This window comes from Haliotis rufescens, unplaced genomic scaffold (genome assembly GCF_023055435.1).
Source record: "Haliotis rufescens isolate VD_foot unplaced genomic scaffold, xgHalRufe1.0.p SCAF_1, whole genome shotgun sequence".
Taxonomy (NCBI): domain Eukaryota; kingdom Metazoa; phylum Mollusca; class Gastropoda; order Lepetellida; family Haliotidae; genus Haliotis; species Haliotis rufescens.
The window spans coordinates 193,228-214,903 of record NW_025963779.1 but is presented as its reverse complement, the minus strand read 5'-3'; the positions used below and the strand labels follow the sequence as shown (position 1 = coordinate 214,903).

The 21,676-nt window shown below is 41.6% G+C and overlaps 1 protein-coding gene across 2 annotated transcripts in view; it reads right to left on the bottom strand.

Moving 5' to 3' along the window:
• Positions 1–1,487: 1,487 nt before the first annotated feature.
• Positions 1,488–21,676, bottom strand: part of LOC124125419 (survival of motor neuron-related-splicing factor 30-like) — a 64,640-nt gene continuing 44,451 nt past the window's right edge. For both annotated transcript variants that reach the window (XM_046488729.2, XM_046488730.2), the window contains 3 exons: positions 10,037–10,107; positions 3,602–3,728; positions 1,488–2,045 (listed from right to left, as the gene is read on the bottom strand). In XM_046488729.2, the coding sequence (XP_046344685.1) occupies positions 1,899–2,045; positions 3,602–3,728; positions 10,037–10,107 (345 nt within the window). In that variant the 3' untranslated portion in view covers positions 1,488–1,898. The remainder of the gene's footprint in view (positions 2,046–3,601; positions 3,729–10,036; positions 10,108–21,676) is intronic.

Genomic DNA, 21,676 nt, shown 5'->3' with positions numbered 1-21,676 from the left:
GTTTATCTCAGAAGTTAAAGGGAGACAACTTTATATATAGTTTACGAGTGCTTCACTTACTTTTGATGATTATAGCAGATCTTTTCTTAATGATTGTAATTGTTGTTTGTAATTTAAAATTGTTGTGACTTGATTATATACACATGTTCTCTGGGCTGGAGGCCTTTATTACAGAATAAAAGAGTCTTGAAGTCTTGAAGATACAACCAACTACAGGATCTGCCATTCCATCTGACCTCAATATAGCACAAGCTAGCATGATGACATGCCTATGGTACAGGTACAATGTACAGGCAGGTGATCGAGTTCTGTGTGAAACCCTTAGTCTTTGATGGTAAGCATAAATTGGGAGGAAGATCCTCATGTTGTTCTCTTACAACCAAACCAGGATATCCCTTTGTTTGCAGTACAGAGAGAATCCGGTGAGGGGAGGAAGAGGACGCTGCATAGAAACCATCTCCTGCCCATTGGATCAGTTCAGCATACCAGCAGCACTGAAGAGGAGCCAGAAGACTCAGTATTGTTATGAGCCAGACTTTTGACCCAGACTGGCAGCAGAAAAGTCGACGCCTGGAACAACTGGCAGTGACTGGACACATCAGCACCAGCATCTCCAAGGCATTGCTTTCCCTTGTTGATGAAGAACTTGAATAACGAGGACGTCATTATTCATAACAACACAGAGGTATGTTATGACTTTCATAACATTCTAGAGGTGTGTCATGACTTTCATAACACCATAGGAGTGTGTCTTCCCTTTCGTAACATCCTATCATAAGATCCTAGAACTGTGTCATCACTTTCATAACCTAGAGATGTCATCACTATCATAACATCCTAGAACTGTGTCATGACTTTCATAACAACATAGAGGTGTGTCAAGACTTTCACAACCTAGAGGTGTCATGACTTTCATGACATCCTAGAAGTGTGGCATCACTTTTATAACATTCTGGAACTGTGTCATAACTTTTGTTTGTTTGTCTGTTGTTTAACGCTGCACTCAGAAATATTCCACCTATATGGCTGTCTATAAATAATCGAGTCTGGACCAAACAATCCAGTGACTGACATTATGAGCGTTGATCTACACAATAGGGATACGATGACATGAATCAACCAAGTCAACGAAACTGATCACCCGATCCTGTTAGTCGCATCTTACAACAAGCATAGGTTGCTAGAAGAATTTTCACGGGACGACTTTCATGAACAACCTAGAACTGTGACATCACTTTTATATCAACCATGCAAGAGCATGCAAGGTGTTAGGATCTACACCGAAACGTCGCACTCATTGTAATAAAGAAGTTGTTCATCCATAGAACTTGTCTTACTTCATCACACCAACTTCTAAATGCCACTGAAAGAAGTCATGCAAGAGCAGTACCATCACAGCACTTAAACAAGATCACAAAGTATGTAATTTATAATTTAGTAATGGTATTCAGTGATAAAGTAAAACTCCTAATAAAACAAGACAAGAGTACAAAAATCAATTTATTTTAAGTTCCTTGAATGTTTTATTAATCCTCTAATATAACCTGTGTCAAGCCAAAGAAGATGCCTGAAGTGTCCACACCCGTGATCAGTGCACAACTTGGATCTGCTTTCTCAGAAGGTCCAACCACTCTTGGTCACAACACTACAAAACACTACCAGGATAAGTGGGTGCTTTCAGTACACAATGGTAATCCTTTATCAGTGGATGCCTTCATTAGTCACAGTCCTTTTCTACTGAAGATGTCTCAAGTCTGGTATCTTAATTTCTGAAATATGAACACATTTCACATGGTATTTTTAGACAGATATAATTGAACAGACATCGGAGTCCGAAATTCCTTTTCTTCGCAGCTTGTAAGAGCAGTCAAAAGTTCCCGATAATTTCTGAAAGTGTGTCATTTCTTCCACTTTTCCTGGTGTTGATACGCGGTCATCGGCTTGCCCCCAACTCCACACGTCCCTACGCCCACCTTCCCCTTGTCCCCATCAGGGGTGGCAAATATGCTCTTCTTCACACGGCCCTTGTTTGTCTTGGAAAATGTCTGCAACAAAAAATGGTTACAATACTGTGAAAACAAGAAAGAAACTAACAAAAGTAATACAGGTACAGAAGATCACTTATATTCAGTGACATAAGCACTTGGTGTGACTAAATGACCTATTTTGTATACAAAAACTAACCTATTTGGATACACCATGTTTGTGTTATTAAAGTTCTGTGGACACTTTGCGACCCCATACTTAGTCTACAAAGTCCTATTCCACAGTCCTATTTCCCTCATATGTATTGTTCCAGTCAAATTCATTTAAACAGACGTAATATCTCCAATGAAATATGTCAACTGTTACATTCCAGGTTTTCTGGAAAACATATTTCCAACATGTCTAACTAAAGACCTTGCTAAATACTGACAAATAGATTGTTGAAACTACATAAAAAATTGTAAACATGTCACAACTACAACTAGTAATTTTTCTTACTGATACTGATGGCATGTAGACATACTGAAATACTTGCTGCGTTCTGAGTGACTGCCTTTCACATAATCAGATTCAAGTATACATGACAAATATTCAAATATTGATTCTATTCAACAATTTACTTCATCTGAGTAAATGAATATCATATTATCAATATAAGGGAACATCTCCATTGTGTATCAAGTGGCTTTGACATAAGCTGACAGTGACAATGTTATTTATGTGCTTATGTCTTTCATGTATGTACAATTCACCTATGTGTTTAGTCTTGACAGTTGCCTTGACTTTTGACATGAACCAATGATAAAGTTGAAACAAGTGTTGATGAGGTAAAGTACAAATGGAGTGTTATACTGAAATGAACAATCTGTGCACTTAGATGATAATAAGTATCTCAGAAATGTTATATGACCTGTGAAGAATTGGGTAGAGAATAGGTCTTCAGTAACCAATGTTTGCCGTAAGAGGCAACTAATAGAATCGGGTTGTCAGGCTCGCAGACTTGGTTAATGCATGTCATCGTATCCCAATTGCATAGATTGAAGCTCATGACGTCAATCACTGGATTGTCTAGTCCAGACTACTTGATTATTTACAGCTTTATGACGACCATCAAAAAGCTGGAATATTTCTGAGTGGGGCATTTTAAACCACAAATGAAAATGTTATATAAGTGAGTTCAATACCGAACTTTTCAAACCATTCTTCTTGCATTAGAAACGTTTCCAGCAGTTTGTTGAAATCATGCGCTGACAAAATTTTTTTGGAAATCTTTTTGTAATTGTAAATTACATGTATAGGGTGCTTAATAAAGCAGCTATTTCGCATGTCAGAATTTGATGAGTGATTGATGCATATGGACCTATTTCAAGTGAAGAAATAAGGAAGCTGTTTCGCATGTGATGAATGGATAACCAATGATTGATGCACATGGACCTATTTCAAGAGAAATCTTATAATTATTCAATGAGAAAGCTATTTCACATGTGAGAATTGGATGATGAAAGATTGATGCATATATTTTAAGTGAAGTAAGTGGGATTATGAAAGATTAATCTTATCAAATACAAGAAATCCAGAAAGTTGCATTGTGCTCAGCATCAAATGACTGGCTCACCTTGGCATTGAATGACTGCCACTTGCTCTTCTCCTGCTCGCGTTCTTCCTCTAACATCTTCATTCGCTGTGCTTTCTTCTGGGCTTTCTTCCTCTTATATTCCCTCTGCTGTACTGCTAAGTCTTTCCTGAAACATAATTCATGTCAATATACAGGTGATGTCTCAGTACAAGTCACTATACAGGTGATGTCTCAGTACAAGTCACTATACAGGTGATGTCTCACTTTATGTCACTATAGAGGTGATGTCTCAGTTTATGTCACTATAGAGGTGATGTGTCAGTTCATGTCACTATACAGGTGATGTGTCAGTTCATGTCACTATAGAGGTGATGTCTCAGTTTATGTCACTATAGAGGTGATGTGTCAGTTCATGTCAATATACAGGTGATGTCTCAATTCATGTCACTATACAGGTGATGTCTCAGTTCATGTCACTATACAGGTGATGTCTCAGTTCGTGTCACTATACGGGTGATGTCTCAGTTCATGTCACTATACAGGTGATGTGTCAGTTCATGTCACTATACAGGTGATGTGTCAGAAAAACATCACTATACAGGTGATGTCTCAGTTCATGTCACTATACAGGTGATGTCTCAGTTCATGTCACTATACAGGTGATGTGTCAGTTCATGTCACAATACAGGTGATGTGTCAGATAAACGTCACTATACAGGTGATGTCTCAGTTCATGTCACTAAACAGGTGATGTCTCAGTTCATGTCACTATACAGGTGATGTCTCAGTTCATGTCACTATAAAGGTGATGTCTCAGTTCATGTCACTCAAGAGGTGATGTCTCAGTTCATGTCACTATAAAAGGTGATGTCTCAGTTCATGTCACTCAAGAGGTGATGTCTCAATTCATGTCATTATAGAGGTGATGTGAGAGATAAACGTCCTATACAGGTGATGTCTCAGTTCATGTCACTCAAGAGGTGATGTCTCAGTTCATGTCACTATACAGGTGATGTGTCAGTTCATGTCACTATACAGGTGATGTCTCAGTTCATGTCACTATACAGGTGATGTCTCAATTCATGTCACTATACAGGTGATGTCTCAATTCATGTCACTATACAGGTGATGTCTCAGTTTATGTCACTATACAGGTGTTGTCTCAATTCATGTCACTATACAGGTGATGTCTCAGTTCATGTCACTATACAAGTGATGTCTCAGTTCAAGTCACTATACAGGTGATGTCTTAGTTCATGTCACTAAACAGGTGATGTCTCAGTTCATGTACACTATACAGGTGATGTGTCAATTCATGTCACCAAACAGGTGATGTCTCAATTCATGTCACTATACAGGTGATGTGTCAGTTCATGTCACTATACAGGTAATGTCTCTGTTCTGTACACTATACAGGTGATGTGTCAATTCATATCACCAAACAGGTGATGTCTTAATTCATGTCACTATAAAGGTGATGTGTCAGATAAACGTCACAATACAGGTGATGTGTCAGATAAATGTCACTTATACAGGTGATGTCTCAGTTCATGTCACTATACAGGTGATGTGTCAGATAAACGTCACTATACAGGTGATGTCTCAGTTCATGTCACTATACACGTGATGTCTCAGTTCATGTCACTATACAGGTGATGTCTCAGTTCATGTCACTATACAGGTGATGTGTCAGATAAACTTCACTATACAGGTGACGCCTCAGTTCATGTCACTATACAGGTGATGTCTCAGTTCATGTCACTATACAGGTGATGTGTCAGATAAACGTCACTATACAGGTGATGTCTCAGTTCATGTCACTATACAGGTGATGTGTCAGTTATTGTCACAATGTACAGGTGATGTGTCAGTTCATGTCACTCAACAGGTGATGTCTCAATTCATGTCACTATACAGGTGATGTGTCAGTTCATGTCACTATACAGGTGATGTGTCAATTAATGTCACTATACAGGTGATGTCTCAGTTCATGTCACTATAGAGGTGATGTGTCAGTTCATGTCACTATACAGGTGATGTCTCAGTTCATGTCACTATACAGGTGATGTGTCAGTTCATGTCACTATAGAGGTGATGTGTCAGTTCATGTCACTATACAGGTAATGTCTCAGTTCGTGTCACTATACAGGTGATGTCTCAGTTCATGTCACTATAGAGGTGATGTGTCAGATAAACGTCACTAAACAGGTGATGTGTCAGTTCATGTCACTATACAGGTGATGTCTCAGTTCATGTCACTATACAGGTGATGTCTCAATTCATGTCACTATACAGGTGATGTCTCAATTCATGTCACTATACAGGTGATGTCTCAGTTTATGTCACTATACAGGTGATGTCTCAGTTCATGTCACTATACAAGTGATGTCACAGTTCAAGTCACTATACAGGTGATGTCTTAGTTCATGTCACTAAACAGGTGATGTCTCAGTTCATGTACACTATACGGGTGATGTGTCAATTCATGTCACCAAACAGGTGATGTCTCAATTCATGTCACTATACAGGTGATGTGTCAGTTCATGTCACTATACAGGTAATGTCTCTGTTCATGTACACTATACAGGTGATGTGTCAATTCATATCACCAAACAGGTGATGTCTTAGTTCATGTCACTATACAGGTGATGTGTCAGTTCATGTCACTATACAGGTAATGTCTCAGTTCGTGTCACTATACAGGTGATGTCTCAGTTCATGTCACTATACAGGTGATGTGTCAGATAAACGTCACTAAACAGGTGATGTGTCAGTTCATGTCACTATACAGGTGATGTCTCAGTTCATGTCACTAAACAGGTGATGTCTCAGTTCATGTCACTATACAGGTGATGTCTCAATTCATGTCACTATACAGGTGATGTGTCAGTTAATGTCACTATAGAGGTGATGTCTTAGTTCATGTCACTATACAGGTGATGTGTCAGTTCATGTCACTATACAGGTGATGTCTCAGTTCATGTCGCTATATACAGGTGATGTCTCAATTCATGTCAATATACAGATGATGACTCAGTTCATGTCACTATACAGGTGATGTCTCAATTCATGTCACTATACAGGTGATGTCTCAGTTCCAGTCACTATACAGGTGATGTGTCAGTTCTTGTCACTATACAGGTGATGTCTCAGTTCAAGTCACTATACAGGTGATGTCTCAATTCATGTCACTATACAGGTGATGTCTCAGTTCATGTCACTACACAGGTGATGTCTCAATTCATGTCACTATACAGGTGATGTCTCAGTTCAAGTCACTATACAGGTGATGTCTCAATTCATGTCACTATACAGGTGATGTCTCAGTTCATGTCACTATACAGGTGATGTCTCAATTCATGTCACTATACAGGTGATGTCTCAGTTCCAGTCACTATACAGGTTATGTCTCAATTCATGTCACTATACAGGTGATGTCTCAGTTCATGTCACTACACAGGTGATGTCTCAATTCATGTCACTATACAGGTGATGTCTCAGTTCAAGTCACTATACAGGTGATGTCTCAATTCATGTCACTATACAGGTGATGTCTCAGTTCATGTCACTATACAGGTGATGTCTCAGTTCATGTCACTATACAGGTGATGTCTCAATTCATGTCACTATACAGGTGATGTCTCAGTTCATGTCACTATACAGGTGATGTCTCAGTTCATGTCACTATACAGGTGATGTGTCAGTTCATGTCACTATAGAGGTGATGTCTCAGTTTATGTCACTTTAGAGGTGATGTGTCAGTTCATGTCACTATACAGGTGATGTCTCAATTCATGTCACTATACAGGTGATGTCTCAATTCATGTCACTATACAGGTGATGTCTCAATTCATGTCACTATACAGGTGATGTCTCAGTTCATGTCACTATACAGGTGATGTCTCAGTTCATGTCACTATACAGGCGATGTCTCAGTTCATGTCACTATACAGGTGATGTCTCAATTCATGTCACTATACAGGTGATGTCTCAGTTCATGTCACTATACAGGTGATGTCTCAGTTCAAGTCACTATACAGGTGATGTGTCAGTTAATGTCACTATAGAGGTGATGTGTCAGTTCTTGTCACTATGCAGGTGATGTCTCAGTTCAAGTCACTATACAGGTGATGTCTCAATTCATGTCACTATACAGGTGATGTCTCAGTTCATGTCACTACACAGGTGATGTCTCAATTCATGTCACTATACAGGTGATGTCTTAGTTCATGTCACTATGCAGGTGATGTCTCAGTTCATGTCACTATACAGGCGATGTCTCAGTTCATGTCACTATACAGGTGATGTCTCAATTCATGTCACTATACAGGTGATGTCTCAATTCATGTCACTATAGAGGTGATGTCTCAGTTCATGTCACTATACAGGTGATGTCTCAGTTCATGTCACTATACAGGTGATGTCTCAATTCATGTCACTATACAGGTGATGTCTCAGTTCATGTCACTACACAGGTGATGTCTCAATTCATGTCACTATACAGGTGATGTCTCAGTTCAAGTCACTATACAGGTGATGTCTCAGTTCATGTCACTATACAGGTGATGTCTCAATTCATGTCACTATACAGGTGATGTCTCAGTTCATGTCACTATACAGGCGATGTCTCAGTTCATGTCACTATACAGGTGATGACTCAGTTCATGTCACTATACAGGTGATGTCTCAATTCATGTCACTATAGAGGTGATGTCTCAGTTCATGTCACTATAGAGGTGATGTCTCAATTCATGTCACTATACAGGTGATGTCTCAATTCATGTCACTATACAGGTGATGTCTCAGTTCATGTCACTATACAGGTGATGTCTCAGTTCATGTCACTATACAGGCGATGTCTCAATTCATGTCACTATACAGGTGATGTCTCAATTCACGTCACTATAGAGGTGATGTCTCAGTTCATGTCACTATACAGGTGATGTCTCAGTTCATGTCACTATACAGGTGATGTCTCAATTCATGTCACTATACAGGTGATGTCTCAGTTCATGTCACTATACAGGTGATGTCTCAGTTCATGTCACTATACAGGTGATGTCTCAGTTCATGTCACTATACAGGTGATGTCTCAATTCATGTCACTATACAGGTGATGTCTCAGTTTATGTCACTATGCAGCTGAGGTGTCAGATAAACATCACTATACAGGTGATGTGTCAGTTAAATGTCACTATACAGGTGATGTCTCAGTTAATGTCACTATACAGGTGATGTGTCAGTTTATGTCACTATAGATGTGATGTCTCAGTTCATGTCACTATACAGGCGATGTCTCAGTTCATGTCACTATACAGGTGATGTCTCAATTCATGTCACTATACAGGTGATGTCTCAGTTTATGTCACTATGCAGCTGAGGTGTCAGATAAACATCACTATACAGGTGATGTGTCAGTTAAATGTCACTATACAGGTGATGTCTCAGTTCATGTCACTATACAGGTGATGTGTCAGTTTATGTCACTATAGAGGTGATGTCTCAATACATGTCACTATACAAGTGATGTCTCAGTTCATGTCACTATACAGGTGATGTGTCAGTTCAAGTCACTATAGAGGTGATGTCTCAATTCATGTCACTATTCAGGTGATACCTAAGTATACCTCACCTTAAAAAGGTGATGTCTCAGAATATGTCAACAATAATAATTTACTTTCACATGAAAGTCAAGAGTCCTTGTACCGGTAATTGTAGAGTTGAGTATGTAGGGATACTAGGGCTAAATACTATTTCTGAACATCCCCAAGGACCCCAGAAAATTGTGAAGTTTGATGCTAAACTTGCAAACACAGCAGCTTTCCCACCGCCAATTTCTTAAAGGTTCTAAAGTCTTGAAATACCATATATGTTCTGGCATTGAAGGATCAAACACATTTTGACAGTAACCTCAAAGATTACCTTGACATTCAGTAGACATGTCATTTTCGTTTCTAATGTTACAATGATACATACAAAGATCAAACAACAGAAATCATTGGGTACTATTGTGTATACTACCTCCATGACATCAGCAAGTAGTACCTTCCACCTCCCCAAAACTTACTATTGTTTGATAATTCCTCCAAATACCCTACTTTTAGTACATCATAGCCAGAATTCCTCAGAGGGACCAATGGGATCTGGCATCTAACTAGTAGTTAACCCCTGTGCACAAACTGACGGTTGAAACTCCTGTTTCTTCCAAGTAAATCGTTTCACAACAATGCCAGACTCAGGTAAGTTAATGCTAATTTAGGATTTACAAACATGATGACATGAATGAAATTTGTAAAAGTTGCGTTTTCTATAATACACTGTGCACTGATAATATAAACGTATCATAACATCACTGTAATTTGTTATAATAAAAGTTGCCTATCGGGTCGCATTTGAATATGTCTCGAAAACAAGGTAAACAAATTGTTTTCTGAAATGTGCTATATTTGTAATAATGCAGAGGGTTAAGCATACTTTGACTTTGGCTTGTTGTCCGTCTGTCTGTCTAGGGATTGACTGGGATCAGCCGGCTTCAGTGAAGCTATCTGAAAGAGAACAATATCAGTATTGTCACCGAACAGACAATGCATTAGTGACGGCCAAGAGAAAGTTTTGTGGTAATGGCCAGTGTTTGAAAGATTTTTAAAAACCCCAAAGATGGTCGGGCAGGTGTACCCATAAGCGTTGCCTGTCCAAGTTTGAAGTTACCGCCCCGCATTCACACATTTTAAATATTGAAAAATCGCAAAATATAAGCGACAAATCACGTCTTGATTCAATGGAAATAATGCAAACAACTTGATAATCTACAAGGAGTTACAGTAAAACTGAATTCACAAGTAGTCTCAAAGTTATGTGACAGACATTCGGGCAGGAGGAGGAACATTAAAGTTACCTGCCATGGGCAGACTGGCAGGCAGTCTTTTCATTGTAGCACTGACCATGAAGGCTACAAGTGTCTAGACTGAAGCACTGTCCATGAAGGCTACAAGTTTCTAGACTGTAGCACTGTCCATGAAGGCTTCACGTTTCTAGACTGTAGCACTGTCCATGAAGGCTACAAGTTTCTAGACTGTAGCACTGTCCATGAAGGCTACAAGTTTCTAGACTGTAGCACTGACCATGAAGGCTACAAGTTTCTAGACTGTAGCACTGTCCATGAAGGCTACAAGTTTCTAGACTGTCTGTCCATGAAGGCCACAAGTGTCTAGACTGTAGCACTGTCCATGAAGGCTACAAGTTTCTAGACTGTAACACTGACCATGAAGGCTACAAGTTTCTAGACTGTAACACTGACCATGAAGGCTACAAGTTTCTAGACTGTAGCACTTTCAGTGAAGGCTAAAAGTTTCTAGACTGTAGCACTGTCCATGAAGGCTTCAAGTTTCTAGACTGTAACACTGACCATGAAGGCTACAAGTTTCTAGACTGTAACACTGTCCATGAAGGCTACAAGTTTCTAGACTGAAGCACTGACCATGAAGGCTTCAAGTTTCTAGACTGTAGCTCTGACCATGAAGGCTACAAGTGTCTAGACTGTAACACTGACCATGAAGGCTTCACGTTTCTAGACTGTAGCACTGACCATGAAGGCTACAAGTTTCTAGACTGTAGCACTGACCATGAAGGCTTCAAGTTTCTAGACTGTAGCACTGTCCATGAAGGCTACAAGTGTCTAGACTGTAACACTGTCCATAAAGGCTACAAGTGTCTAGACTGTAGCACTGTCCATGAAGGCTTCAAGTTTCTAGACTGTAGCACTGACCATGAAGGCTACAAGTTTCTAGACTGTAGCACTGACCATGAAGGCTACAAGTTTCTAGACTGTAGCTCTGACCATGAAGGCTACAAGTGTCTAGACTGTAACACTGACCATGAAGGCTTCAAGTTTCTAGACTGTAGCACTGACCATGAAGGCTACAAGTTTCTAGACTGTAGCACTGTCCATGAAGGCTACAAGTGTCTAGACTGAAGCACTGACCATGAAGGCTACAAGTTTCTAGACTGTAGCACTGACCATGAAGGCTACAAGTTTCTAGACTGTAGCACTGACCATGAAGGCTACAAGTTTCTAGACTGTAGCACTGACCATGAAGGCTACAAGTTTCTAGACTGTAGCTCTGACCATGAAGGCTACAAGTGTCTAGACTGTAACAATGACCATGAAGGCTTCACGTTTCTAGACTGTAGCACTGACCATGAAGGCTACAAGTTTCTAGACTGTAGCACTGACCATGAAGGCTTCAAGTTTCTAGACTGTAGCACTGTCCATGAAGGCTACAAGTGTCTAGACTGTAACACTGTCCATAAAGGCTACAAGTGTCTAGACTGTAGTACTGTCCATGAAGGCTTGAAGTTTCTAGACTGTAGCACTGACCATGAAGGCTACAAGTTTCTAGACTGTAGCACTGACCATGAAGGCTACAAGTTTCTAGACTGTAGCTCTGACCATGAAGGCTACAAGTGTCTAAACTGTAACACTGACCATGAAGGCTTCAAGTTTCTAGACTGTAGCACTGACCATGAAGGCTTCAAGTTTCTAGACTGTAGCACTGTCCATGAAGGCTACAAGTTTCTAGACTGAAGCACTGACCATGAAGGCTACAAGTTTCTAGACTGTAGCACTGATAATGAAGGCTACAAGTTTCTAGACTGTAGCACTGACCATGAAGGCTACAAGTTTCTAGACTGTAACACTGTCCATGAAGGCTACAAGTTTCTAGACTGTAGCACTGTCCATGAAGGCTACAAGTTTCTAGACTGTAGCACTGTCCATGAAGGCTACAAGTTTCTAGACTGTAGCACTGACCATGAAGGCTACAAGTTTCTAGAATGTAGCACTGTCCATGAAGGCTACAAGTTTCTAGACTGTAGCACTGACCATGAAGGCTACAAGTTTCTAGACTGTAGCACTGACCATGAAGGCTACAAGTTTCTAGACTGTAGAACTGATAATGAAGGCTACAAGTTTCTAGACTGTAGCACTGACCATGAAGGCTACAAGTTTCTAGACTGTAACACTGTCCATGAAGGCTACAAGTTTCTACACTGTAGCACTGTCCATGAAGGCTACAAGTTTCTAGACTGTAGCACTGACCATGAAGGCTACAAGTTTCTAGACTGTAGCACTGACCATGAAGGCTACAAGTTTCTAGACTGTAGCACTGACCATGAAGGCTACAAGTTTCTAGACTGTAGCACTGTCCATGAAGGCTACAAGTTTCTAGACTGTAGCACTGTCCATGAAGGCCACAAGTGTCTAGACTGTAGCACTGTCCATGAAGGCTACAAGTTTCTAGACTGTCTGTCCATGAAGGCTACAAGTGTCTAGACTGCAACACTGTCCATGAAGGCTACAAGTTTCTAGACTGTAGCACTGTCCATGAAGGCTACAAGTTTCTAGACTGTAGCACTGTCCATGAAGGCTTCAAGTTTCTAGACTGTAGCACTGACCATGAAGGCTACAAGTTTCTAGACTGTAGCACTGACCATGAAGGCTACAAGTGTCTAGACTGTAACACTGACCATGAAGGCTTCAAGTTTCTAGACTGTAGCACTGACCATGAAGGCTACAAGTTTCTAGACTGTAGCACTGTCCATGAAGGCTACAAGTTTCTAGACTGAAGCACTGACCATGAAGGCTACAAGTTTCTAGACTGTAGCACTGACCATGAAGGCTACAAGTTTCTAGACTGTAGCTCTGACCATGAAGGCTACAAGTGTCTAGACTGTAACACTGACCATGAAGGCTTCACGTTTCTAGACTGTAGCACTGACCATGAAGGCTACAAGTTTCTAGACTGTAGCACTGACCATGAAGGCTTCAAGTTTCTAGACTGTAGCACTGTCCATGAAGGCTACAAGTGTCTAGACTGTAACACTGTCCATAAAGGCTACAAGTGTCTAGACTGTAGTACTGTCCATGAAGGCTTCAAGTTTCTAGACTGTAGCACTGACCATGAAGGCTACAAGTTTCTAGACTGTAGCACTGACCATGAAGGCTACAAGTTTCTAGACTGTAGCTCTGACCATGAAGGCTACAAGTGTCTTAACTGTAACACTGACCATGAAGGCTTCAAGTTTCTAGACTGTAGCACTGACCATGAAGGCTTCAAGTTTCTAGACTGTAGCACTGTCCATGAAGGCTACAAGTTTCTAGACTGAAGCACTGACCATGAAGGCTACAAGTTTCTAGACTGTAGCACTGATAATGAAGGCTACAAGTTTCTAGACTGTAGCACTGACCATGAAGGCTACAAGTTTCTAGACTGTAACACTGTCCATGAAGGCTACAAGTTTCTAGACTGTAGCACTGTCAGTGAAGGCTACAAGTTTCTAGACTGTAGCACTGTCCATGAAGGCTACAAGTTTCTAGACTGTAGCACTGACCATGAAGGCTACAAGTTTCTAGACTGTAGCACTGTCCATGAAGGCTACAAGTTTCTAGACTGTAACACTGACCATGAAGGCTACAAGTTTCTAGACTGTAGCACTGACCATGAAGGCTACAAGTTTCTAGACTGTAGCACTGATAATGAAGGCTACAAGTTTCTAGACTGTAGCACTGACCATGAAGGCTACAAGTTTCTAGACTGTAACACTGTCCATGAAGGCTACAAGTTTCTACACTGTAGCACTGTCCATGAAGGCTACAAGTTTCTACACTGTAGCACTGACCATGAAGGCTACAAGTTTCTAGACTGTAGCACTGACCATGAAGGCTACAAGTTTCTAGACTGTCTGACCATGAAGGCTACAAGTTTCTAGACTGAAGCACTATCCATGAAGGCTACACGTTTCTAGACTGTAGCACTGACCATGAAGGCTACAAGTTTCTAGACTGTAGCACTGTCCATGAAGGCTACAAGTTTCTAGACTGTAGCACTGACCATGAAGGCTACAAGTTTCTAGACTGTCTGTCCATGAAGGCTACAAGTTTCTAGACTGTCTGACCATGAAGGCTACAAGTTTCTAGACTGAAGCACTATCCATGAAGGCTACAAGTTTCTAGACTGTAGCACTGTCCATGAAGGTTACAAGTTTCTAGACTGTAGCACTGATAATGAAGGCTACAAGTTTCTAGACTGTAGCACTGTCCATGAAGGCTACAAGTTTCTAGACTGTAGCACTGTCCATGAAGGCTACAAGTGTCTAGACTGTAGCACTGTCCATGAAGGCTACAAGTTTCTAGACTGTCTGTCCATGAAGGCCACAAGTGTCTAGACTGCAACACTGTCCATGAAGGCTACAAGTTTCTAGACTGTAGCACTGTCCATGAAGGCTACAAGTTTCTAGACTGTAGCACTGTCCATGAAGGCTACAAGTTTCTAGACTGTAGCACTGTCCATGAAGGCTACAAGTTCCTAGACTGTAGCACTGACCATGAAGGCTACAAGTTTCTAGACTGTAACACTGTCCATGAAGGCTACAAGTTTCTAGACTGAAGCACTGTCCATGAAGGCTACACGTTTCTAGACTGAAGCACTGTCCATGAAGGCTTCAAGTTTCTAGACTGTAGCACTGACCATGAAGGCTACAAGGATCTAGACTGTAGCACTGACCATGAAGGCTACAAGTTTCTAGACTGTAGCACTGATAATGAAGGCTACAAGTTTCTAGACTGTAGCACTAACCCTGAAGGCTACAAGTGTCTAGACTGTAACACTGTCCATGAAGGCTACAAGTGTCTAGACTGTAACACTGTCCATGAAGGCTACAAGTTTCTAGACTGTAGCACTGTCCATGAAGGCTTCAAGTTTCTAGACTGAAGCACTGACCATGAAGGCTACAAGTTTCTAGACTGTAGCACTGTCCATGAAGGCTTCAAGTTTCTAGACTGTAACACTGACCATGAAGGCTACAAGTTTCTAGACTGTAGCACTGTCCATGAAGGCTACAAGTGTCTAGACTGTAACACTGTCCATGAAGGCTACAAGTGTCTAGACTGTAACACTGTCCATGAAGGCTACAAGTTTCTAGACTGTAGCACTGTCCATGAAGGCTTCAAGTTTATAGACTGAAGCACTGACCATGAAGACTTCAAGTGTCTAGACTGTAGCACTGACCATGAAGGCTTCAAGTTTCTAGACTGAAGCACTGACCATGAAGGCTTCAAGTTTCCAGACTGTAGCACTGTCCATGAAGGCTTCAAGTTTCTAGACTGTAGCACTGACCATGAAAGCTACAAGTTTCTAGACTGTAGCACTGTCCATGAAGGCTACAAGTGTCTAGACTGTAACACTGTCCATAAAGGCTACAAGTGTCTAGACTGTAACACTGTCCATGAAGGCTACAAGTTTCTAGACTGTAGCACTGTCCATGAAGGCTTCAAGTTTATAGACTGAAGCACTGACCATGAAGGCTTCAAGTTTGTAGACCGAAGCACTGACCATGAAGGCTTCAAGTTTCTAGACTGTAGCACTGACCATGAAGGCTTTAAGTTTCTAGACTGATGCACTTTCCATGAAGGCTACACGTTTCTAGACTGTAGCACTGACCATGAAGGCTACAAGTTTCTAGACTGTAGCACTGTCCATGAAGGCTTCAAGTTTATAGACTGAAGCACTGACCATGATTGCTTCAAGTTTCTAGACTGTAGCACTGACCATGAAGGCTTCAAGTTTCTAGACTGAAGCACTGACCATGAAGGCTTCAAGTTTCCAGACTGTAGCACTGTCCATGAAGGCTACAAGTTTCTAGACTGTAACACTGTCCATAAAGGCTACAAGTGTCTAGACTGTAACACTGTCCATGAAGGCTACAAGTTTCTAGACTGTAGCACTGTCCATGAAGGCTTCAAGTTTATAGACTGAAGCACTGACCATGAAGGCTTCAAGTTTGTAGACAGAAGCACTGACCATGAAGGCTTCAAGTTTCTAGACTGTAGCACTGACCATGAAGGCTTTAAGTTTCTAGACTGAAGCACTTTCCATGAAGGCTACACGTTTCTAGACTGTAGCACTGACCATGAAGGCTTTAAGTTTCTAGACTGTAGCACTGTCCATGAAGGCTACAAGTTTATAGACTGAAGCACTGACCATGATTGCTTCAAGTTTCTAGACTGTAGCACTGTCCATGAAGGCTTCAAGTTTCTAGACTGTAGCACTGACCATGAAGGCTTCAAGTTTCTAGACTGAAGCACTGACCATGAAGGCTTCAAGTTTCTAGACTGTAGCTCTGTCAGTTAAGGCTACAAGTACTTACATTGTAGTACTATCCATGAAGGCTACATGTTTTTAGACTGTAGCACTGACCATGAAGGCTTCAAGTTTCTAGACTGAAGCACTGACCATGAAGGCTTCAAGTTTCTAGACTGTAGCTCTGTCAGTTAAGGCTACAAGTACTTACATTGTAGAACTATCCATGAAGGCTACACGTTTTTAGACTGTACCACTGACCATGAAGGCTTCAAGTTTCTAGACTGAAGCACTGACCATGAAGGCTTCAAGTTTCTAGACTGTAGCACTGTCCATGAAGGCTTCAAGTTTCTAGACTGTAGCACTGACCATGAAGGCTTCAAGTTTCTAGACTGTAGCTCTGTCAGTTAAGGCTACAAGTACTTACATTGTAGTACTATCCATGAAGGCTACACATTTTTAGACTGTAGCACTGACCATGAAGGCTTCAAGTTTCTAGACTGAAGCACTGACCATGAAGGCTTCAAGTTTCTAGACTGAAGCACTGACCATGAAGGCTTCAAGTTTCTAGACTGTAGCACTGTCCATGAAGGCTTCAAGTTTCTAGACTGTAGCACTGACCATGAAGGCTTCAAGTTTCTAGACTGTAGCACTGACCATGAAGGCTACAAGTTTCTAGACTGTAACACTGTCCATGAAGGCTACAAGTTTCTACACTGTAGCACTGTCCATGAAGGCTACAACTTTCTAGACTGTAGCACTGACCATGAAGGCTACAAGTTTCTAGACTGTAGCACTGACCATGAAGGCTACAAGTTTCTAGACTGTCTGACCATGAAGGCTACAAGTTTCTAGACTGAAGCACTATCCATGAAGGCTACAAGTTTCTAGACTGTAGCACTGACCATGAAGGCTACAAGTTTCTAGACTGTAGCACTGACCATGAAGGCTACAAGTTTCTAGACTGTAGCACTGTCCATGAAGGCTACAAGTTTCTAGACTGTAGCACTGTCCATGAAGGCCACAAGTGTCTAGACTGTAGCACTGTCCATGAAGGCTACAAGTTTCTAGACTGTCTGTCCATGAAGGCTACAAGTGTCTAGACTGCAACACTGTCCATGAAGGCTACAAGTTTCTAGACTGTAGCACTGTCCATGAAGGCTACAAGTTTCTAGACTGTAGCACTGTCCATGAAGGCTTCAAGTTTCTAGACTGTAGCACTGCCCATGAAGGCTACAAGTTTCTAGACTGTAGCACTGACCATGAAGGCTACAAGTTTCTAGACTGTAGCTCTGACCATGAAGGCTACAAGTGTCTAGACTGTAACACTGACCATGAAGGCTTCAAGTTTCTAGACTGTAGCACTGACCATGAAGGCTACAAGTTTCTAGACTGTAGCACTGTCCATGAAGGCTACAAGTTTCTAGACTGAAGCACTGACCATGAAGGCTACAAGTTTCTAGACTGTAGCACTGACCATGAAGGCTACAAGTTTCTAGACTGTAGCTCTGACCATGAAGGCTACAAGTGTCTAGACTGTAACACTGACCATGAAGGCTTCACGTTTCTAGACTGTAGCACTGACCATGAAGGCTACAAGTGTCTAGACTGTAGCACTGACCATGAAGGCTTCAAGTTTCTAGACTGTAGCACTGTCCATGAAGGCTACAAGTGTCTAGACTGTAACACTGTCCATAAAGGCTACAAGTGTCTAGACTGTAGTACTGTCCATGAAGGCTTCAAGTTTCTAGACTGTAGCACTGACCATGAAGGCTACAAGTTTCTAGACTGTAGCACTGACCATGAAGGCTACAAGTTTCTAGACTGTAGCTCTGACCATGAAGGCTACAAGTGTCTTAACTGTAACACTGACCATGAAGGCTTCAAGTTTCTAGACTGTAGCACTGACCATGAAGGCTTCAAGTTTCTAGACTGTAGCACTGTCCATGAAGGCTACAAGTTTCTAGACTGTAGCACTGACCATGAAGGCTACAAGTTTCTAGACTGTAACACTGTCCATGAAGGCTACAAGTTTCTAGACTGTAGCACTGACCATGAAGGCTACAAGTTTCTAGACTGTAGCACTGTCCATGAAGGCTACAAGTTTCTAGACTGTAACACTGACCATGAAGGCTACAAGTTTCTAGACTGTAGCACTGACCATGAAGGCTACAAGTTTCTAGACTGTAGCACTGATAATGAAGGCTACAAGTTTCTAGACTGTAGCACTGACCATGAAGGCTACAAGTTTCTAGACTGTAACACTGTCCATGAAGGCTACAAGTTTCTACACTGTAGCACTGTCCATGAAGGCTACAACTTTCTAGACTGTAGCACTGACCATGAAGGCTACAAGTTTCTAGACTGTAGCACTGACCATGAAGGCTACAAGTTTCTAGACTGTCTGACCATGAAGGCTACAAGTTTCTAGACTGAAGCACTATCCACGAAGGCTACACGTTTCTAGACTGTAGCACTGACCATGAAGGCTACAAGTTTCTAGACTGTAGCACTGTCCATGAAGGCTACAAGTTTCTAGACTGTAGCACTGACCATGAAGGCTACAAGTTTCTAGACTGTCTGTCCATGAAGGCTACAAGTTTCTAGACTGTCTGACCATGAAGGCTACAAGTTTCTAGACTGAAGCACTATCCATGAAGGCTACAAGTTTCTAGACTGTAGCACTGACCATGAAGGCTTCAAGTTTCTAGACTGAAGCACTGACCATGAAGGCTTCAAGTTTCTAGACTGAAGCACTGACCATGAAGGCTTCAAGTTTCTAGACTGTAGCACTGTCCATGAAGGCTTCAAGTTTCTAGACTGTAGCACTGACCATGAAGGCTTCAAGTTTCTAGACTGTAGCACTGACCATGAAGGCTACAAGTTTCTAGACTGTAACACTGTCCATGAAGGCTACAAGTTTCTACACTGTAGCACTGTCCATGAAGGCTACAACTTTCTAGACTGTAGCACTGACCATGAAGGCTACAAGTTTCTAGACTGTAGCACTGACCATGAAGGCTACAAGTTTCTAGACTGTAGCACTGACCATGAAGGCTACAAGTTTCTAGACTGTAGCACTGTCCATGAAGGCTACAAGTTTCTAGACTGTAGCACTGTCCATGAAGGCCACAAGTGTCTAGACTGTAGCACTGTCCATGAAGGCTACAAGTTTCTAGACTGTCTGTCCATGAAGGCTACAAGTGTCTAGACTGCAACACTGTCCATGAAGGCTACAAGTTTCTAGACTGTAGCACTGTCCATGAAGGCTACAAGTTTCTAGACTGTAGCACTGTCCATGAAGGCTTCAAGTTTCTAGACTGTAGCACTGACCATGAAGGCTACAAGTTTCTAGACTGTAGCACTGACCATGAAGGCTACAAGTTTCTAGACTGTAGCTCTGACCATGAAGGCTACAAGTGTCTAGACTGTAACACTGACCATGAAGGCTTCAAGTGTCTAGACTGTAGCACTGACCATGAAGGCTACAAGTTTCTAGACTGTAGCACTGTCCATGAAGGCTACAAGTTTCTAGACTGAAGCACTGACCATGAAGGCTACAAGTTTCTAGACTGTAGCACTGACCATGAAGGCTACAAGTTTCTAGACTGTAGCTCTGACCATGAAGGCTACAAGTGTCTAGACTGTAACACTGACCATGAAGGCTTCACGTTTCTAGACTGTAGCACTGACCATGAAGGCTACAAGTGTCTAGACTGTAGCACTGACCATGAAGGCTTCAAGTTTCTAGACTGTAGCACTGTCCATGAAGGCTACAAGTGTCTAGACTGTAACACTGTCCATAAAGGCTACAAGTGTCTAGACTGTAGTACTGTCCATGAAGGCTTCAAGTTTCTAGACTGTAGCACTGACCATGAAGGCTACAAGTTTCTAGACTGTAGCACTGACCATGAAGGCTACAAGTTTCTAGACTGTAGCTCTGACCATGAAGGCTACAAGTGTCTTAACTGTAACACTGACCATGAAGGCTTCAAGTTTCTAGACTGTAGCACTGACCATGAAGGCTTCAAGTTTCTAGACTGTAGCACTGTCCATGAAGGCTACAAGTTTCTAGACTGTAGCACTGACCATGAAGGCTACAAGTTTCTAGACTGTAACACTGTCCATGAAGGCTACAAGTTTCTAGACTGTAGCACTGTCAGTGAAGGCTTCAAGTTTCTAGACTGTAGCACTGTCCATGAAGGCTACAAGTTTCTAGACTGTAGCACTGACCATGAAGGCTACAAGTTTCTAGACTGTAGCACTGTCCATGAAGGCTACAAGTTTCTAGACTGTAACACTGACCATGAAGGCTACAAGTTTCTAGACTGTAGCACTGACCATGAAGGCTACAAGTTTCTAGACTGTAGCACTGATAATGAAGGCTACAAGTTTCTAGACTGTAGCACTGACCATGAAGGCTACAAGTTTCTAGACTGTAACACTGTCCATGAAGGCTACAAGTTTCTACACTGTAGCACTGTCCATGAAGGCTACAAGTTTCTAGACTGTAGCACTGACCATGAAGGCTACAAGTTTCTAGACTGTAGCACTGACCATGAAGGCTACAAGTTTCTAGACTGTCTGACCATGAAGGCTACAAGTTTCTAGACTGAAGCACTATCCACGAAGGCTACACGTTTCTAGACTGTAGCACTGACCATGAAGGCTACAAGTTTCTAGACTGTAGCACTGTCCATGAAGGCTACAAGTTTCTAGACTGTAGCACTGACCATGAAGGCTACAAGTTTCTAGACTGTCTGTCCATGAAGGCTACAAGTTTCTAGACTGTCTGACCATGAAGGCTACAAGTTTCTAGACTGAAGCACTATCCATGAAGGCTACAAGTTTCTAGACTGTAGCACTGACCATGAAGGCTTCAAGTTTCTAGACTGAAGCACTGACCATGAAGGCTTCAAGTTTCTAGACTGAAGCACTGACCATGAAGGCTTCAAGTTTCTAGACTGTAGCACTGTCC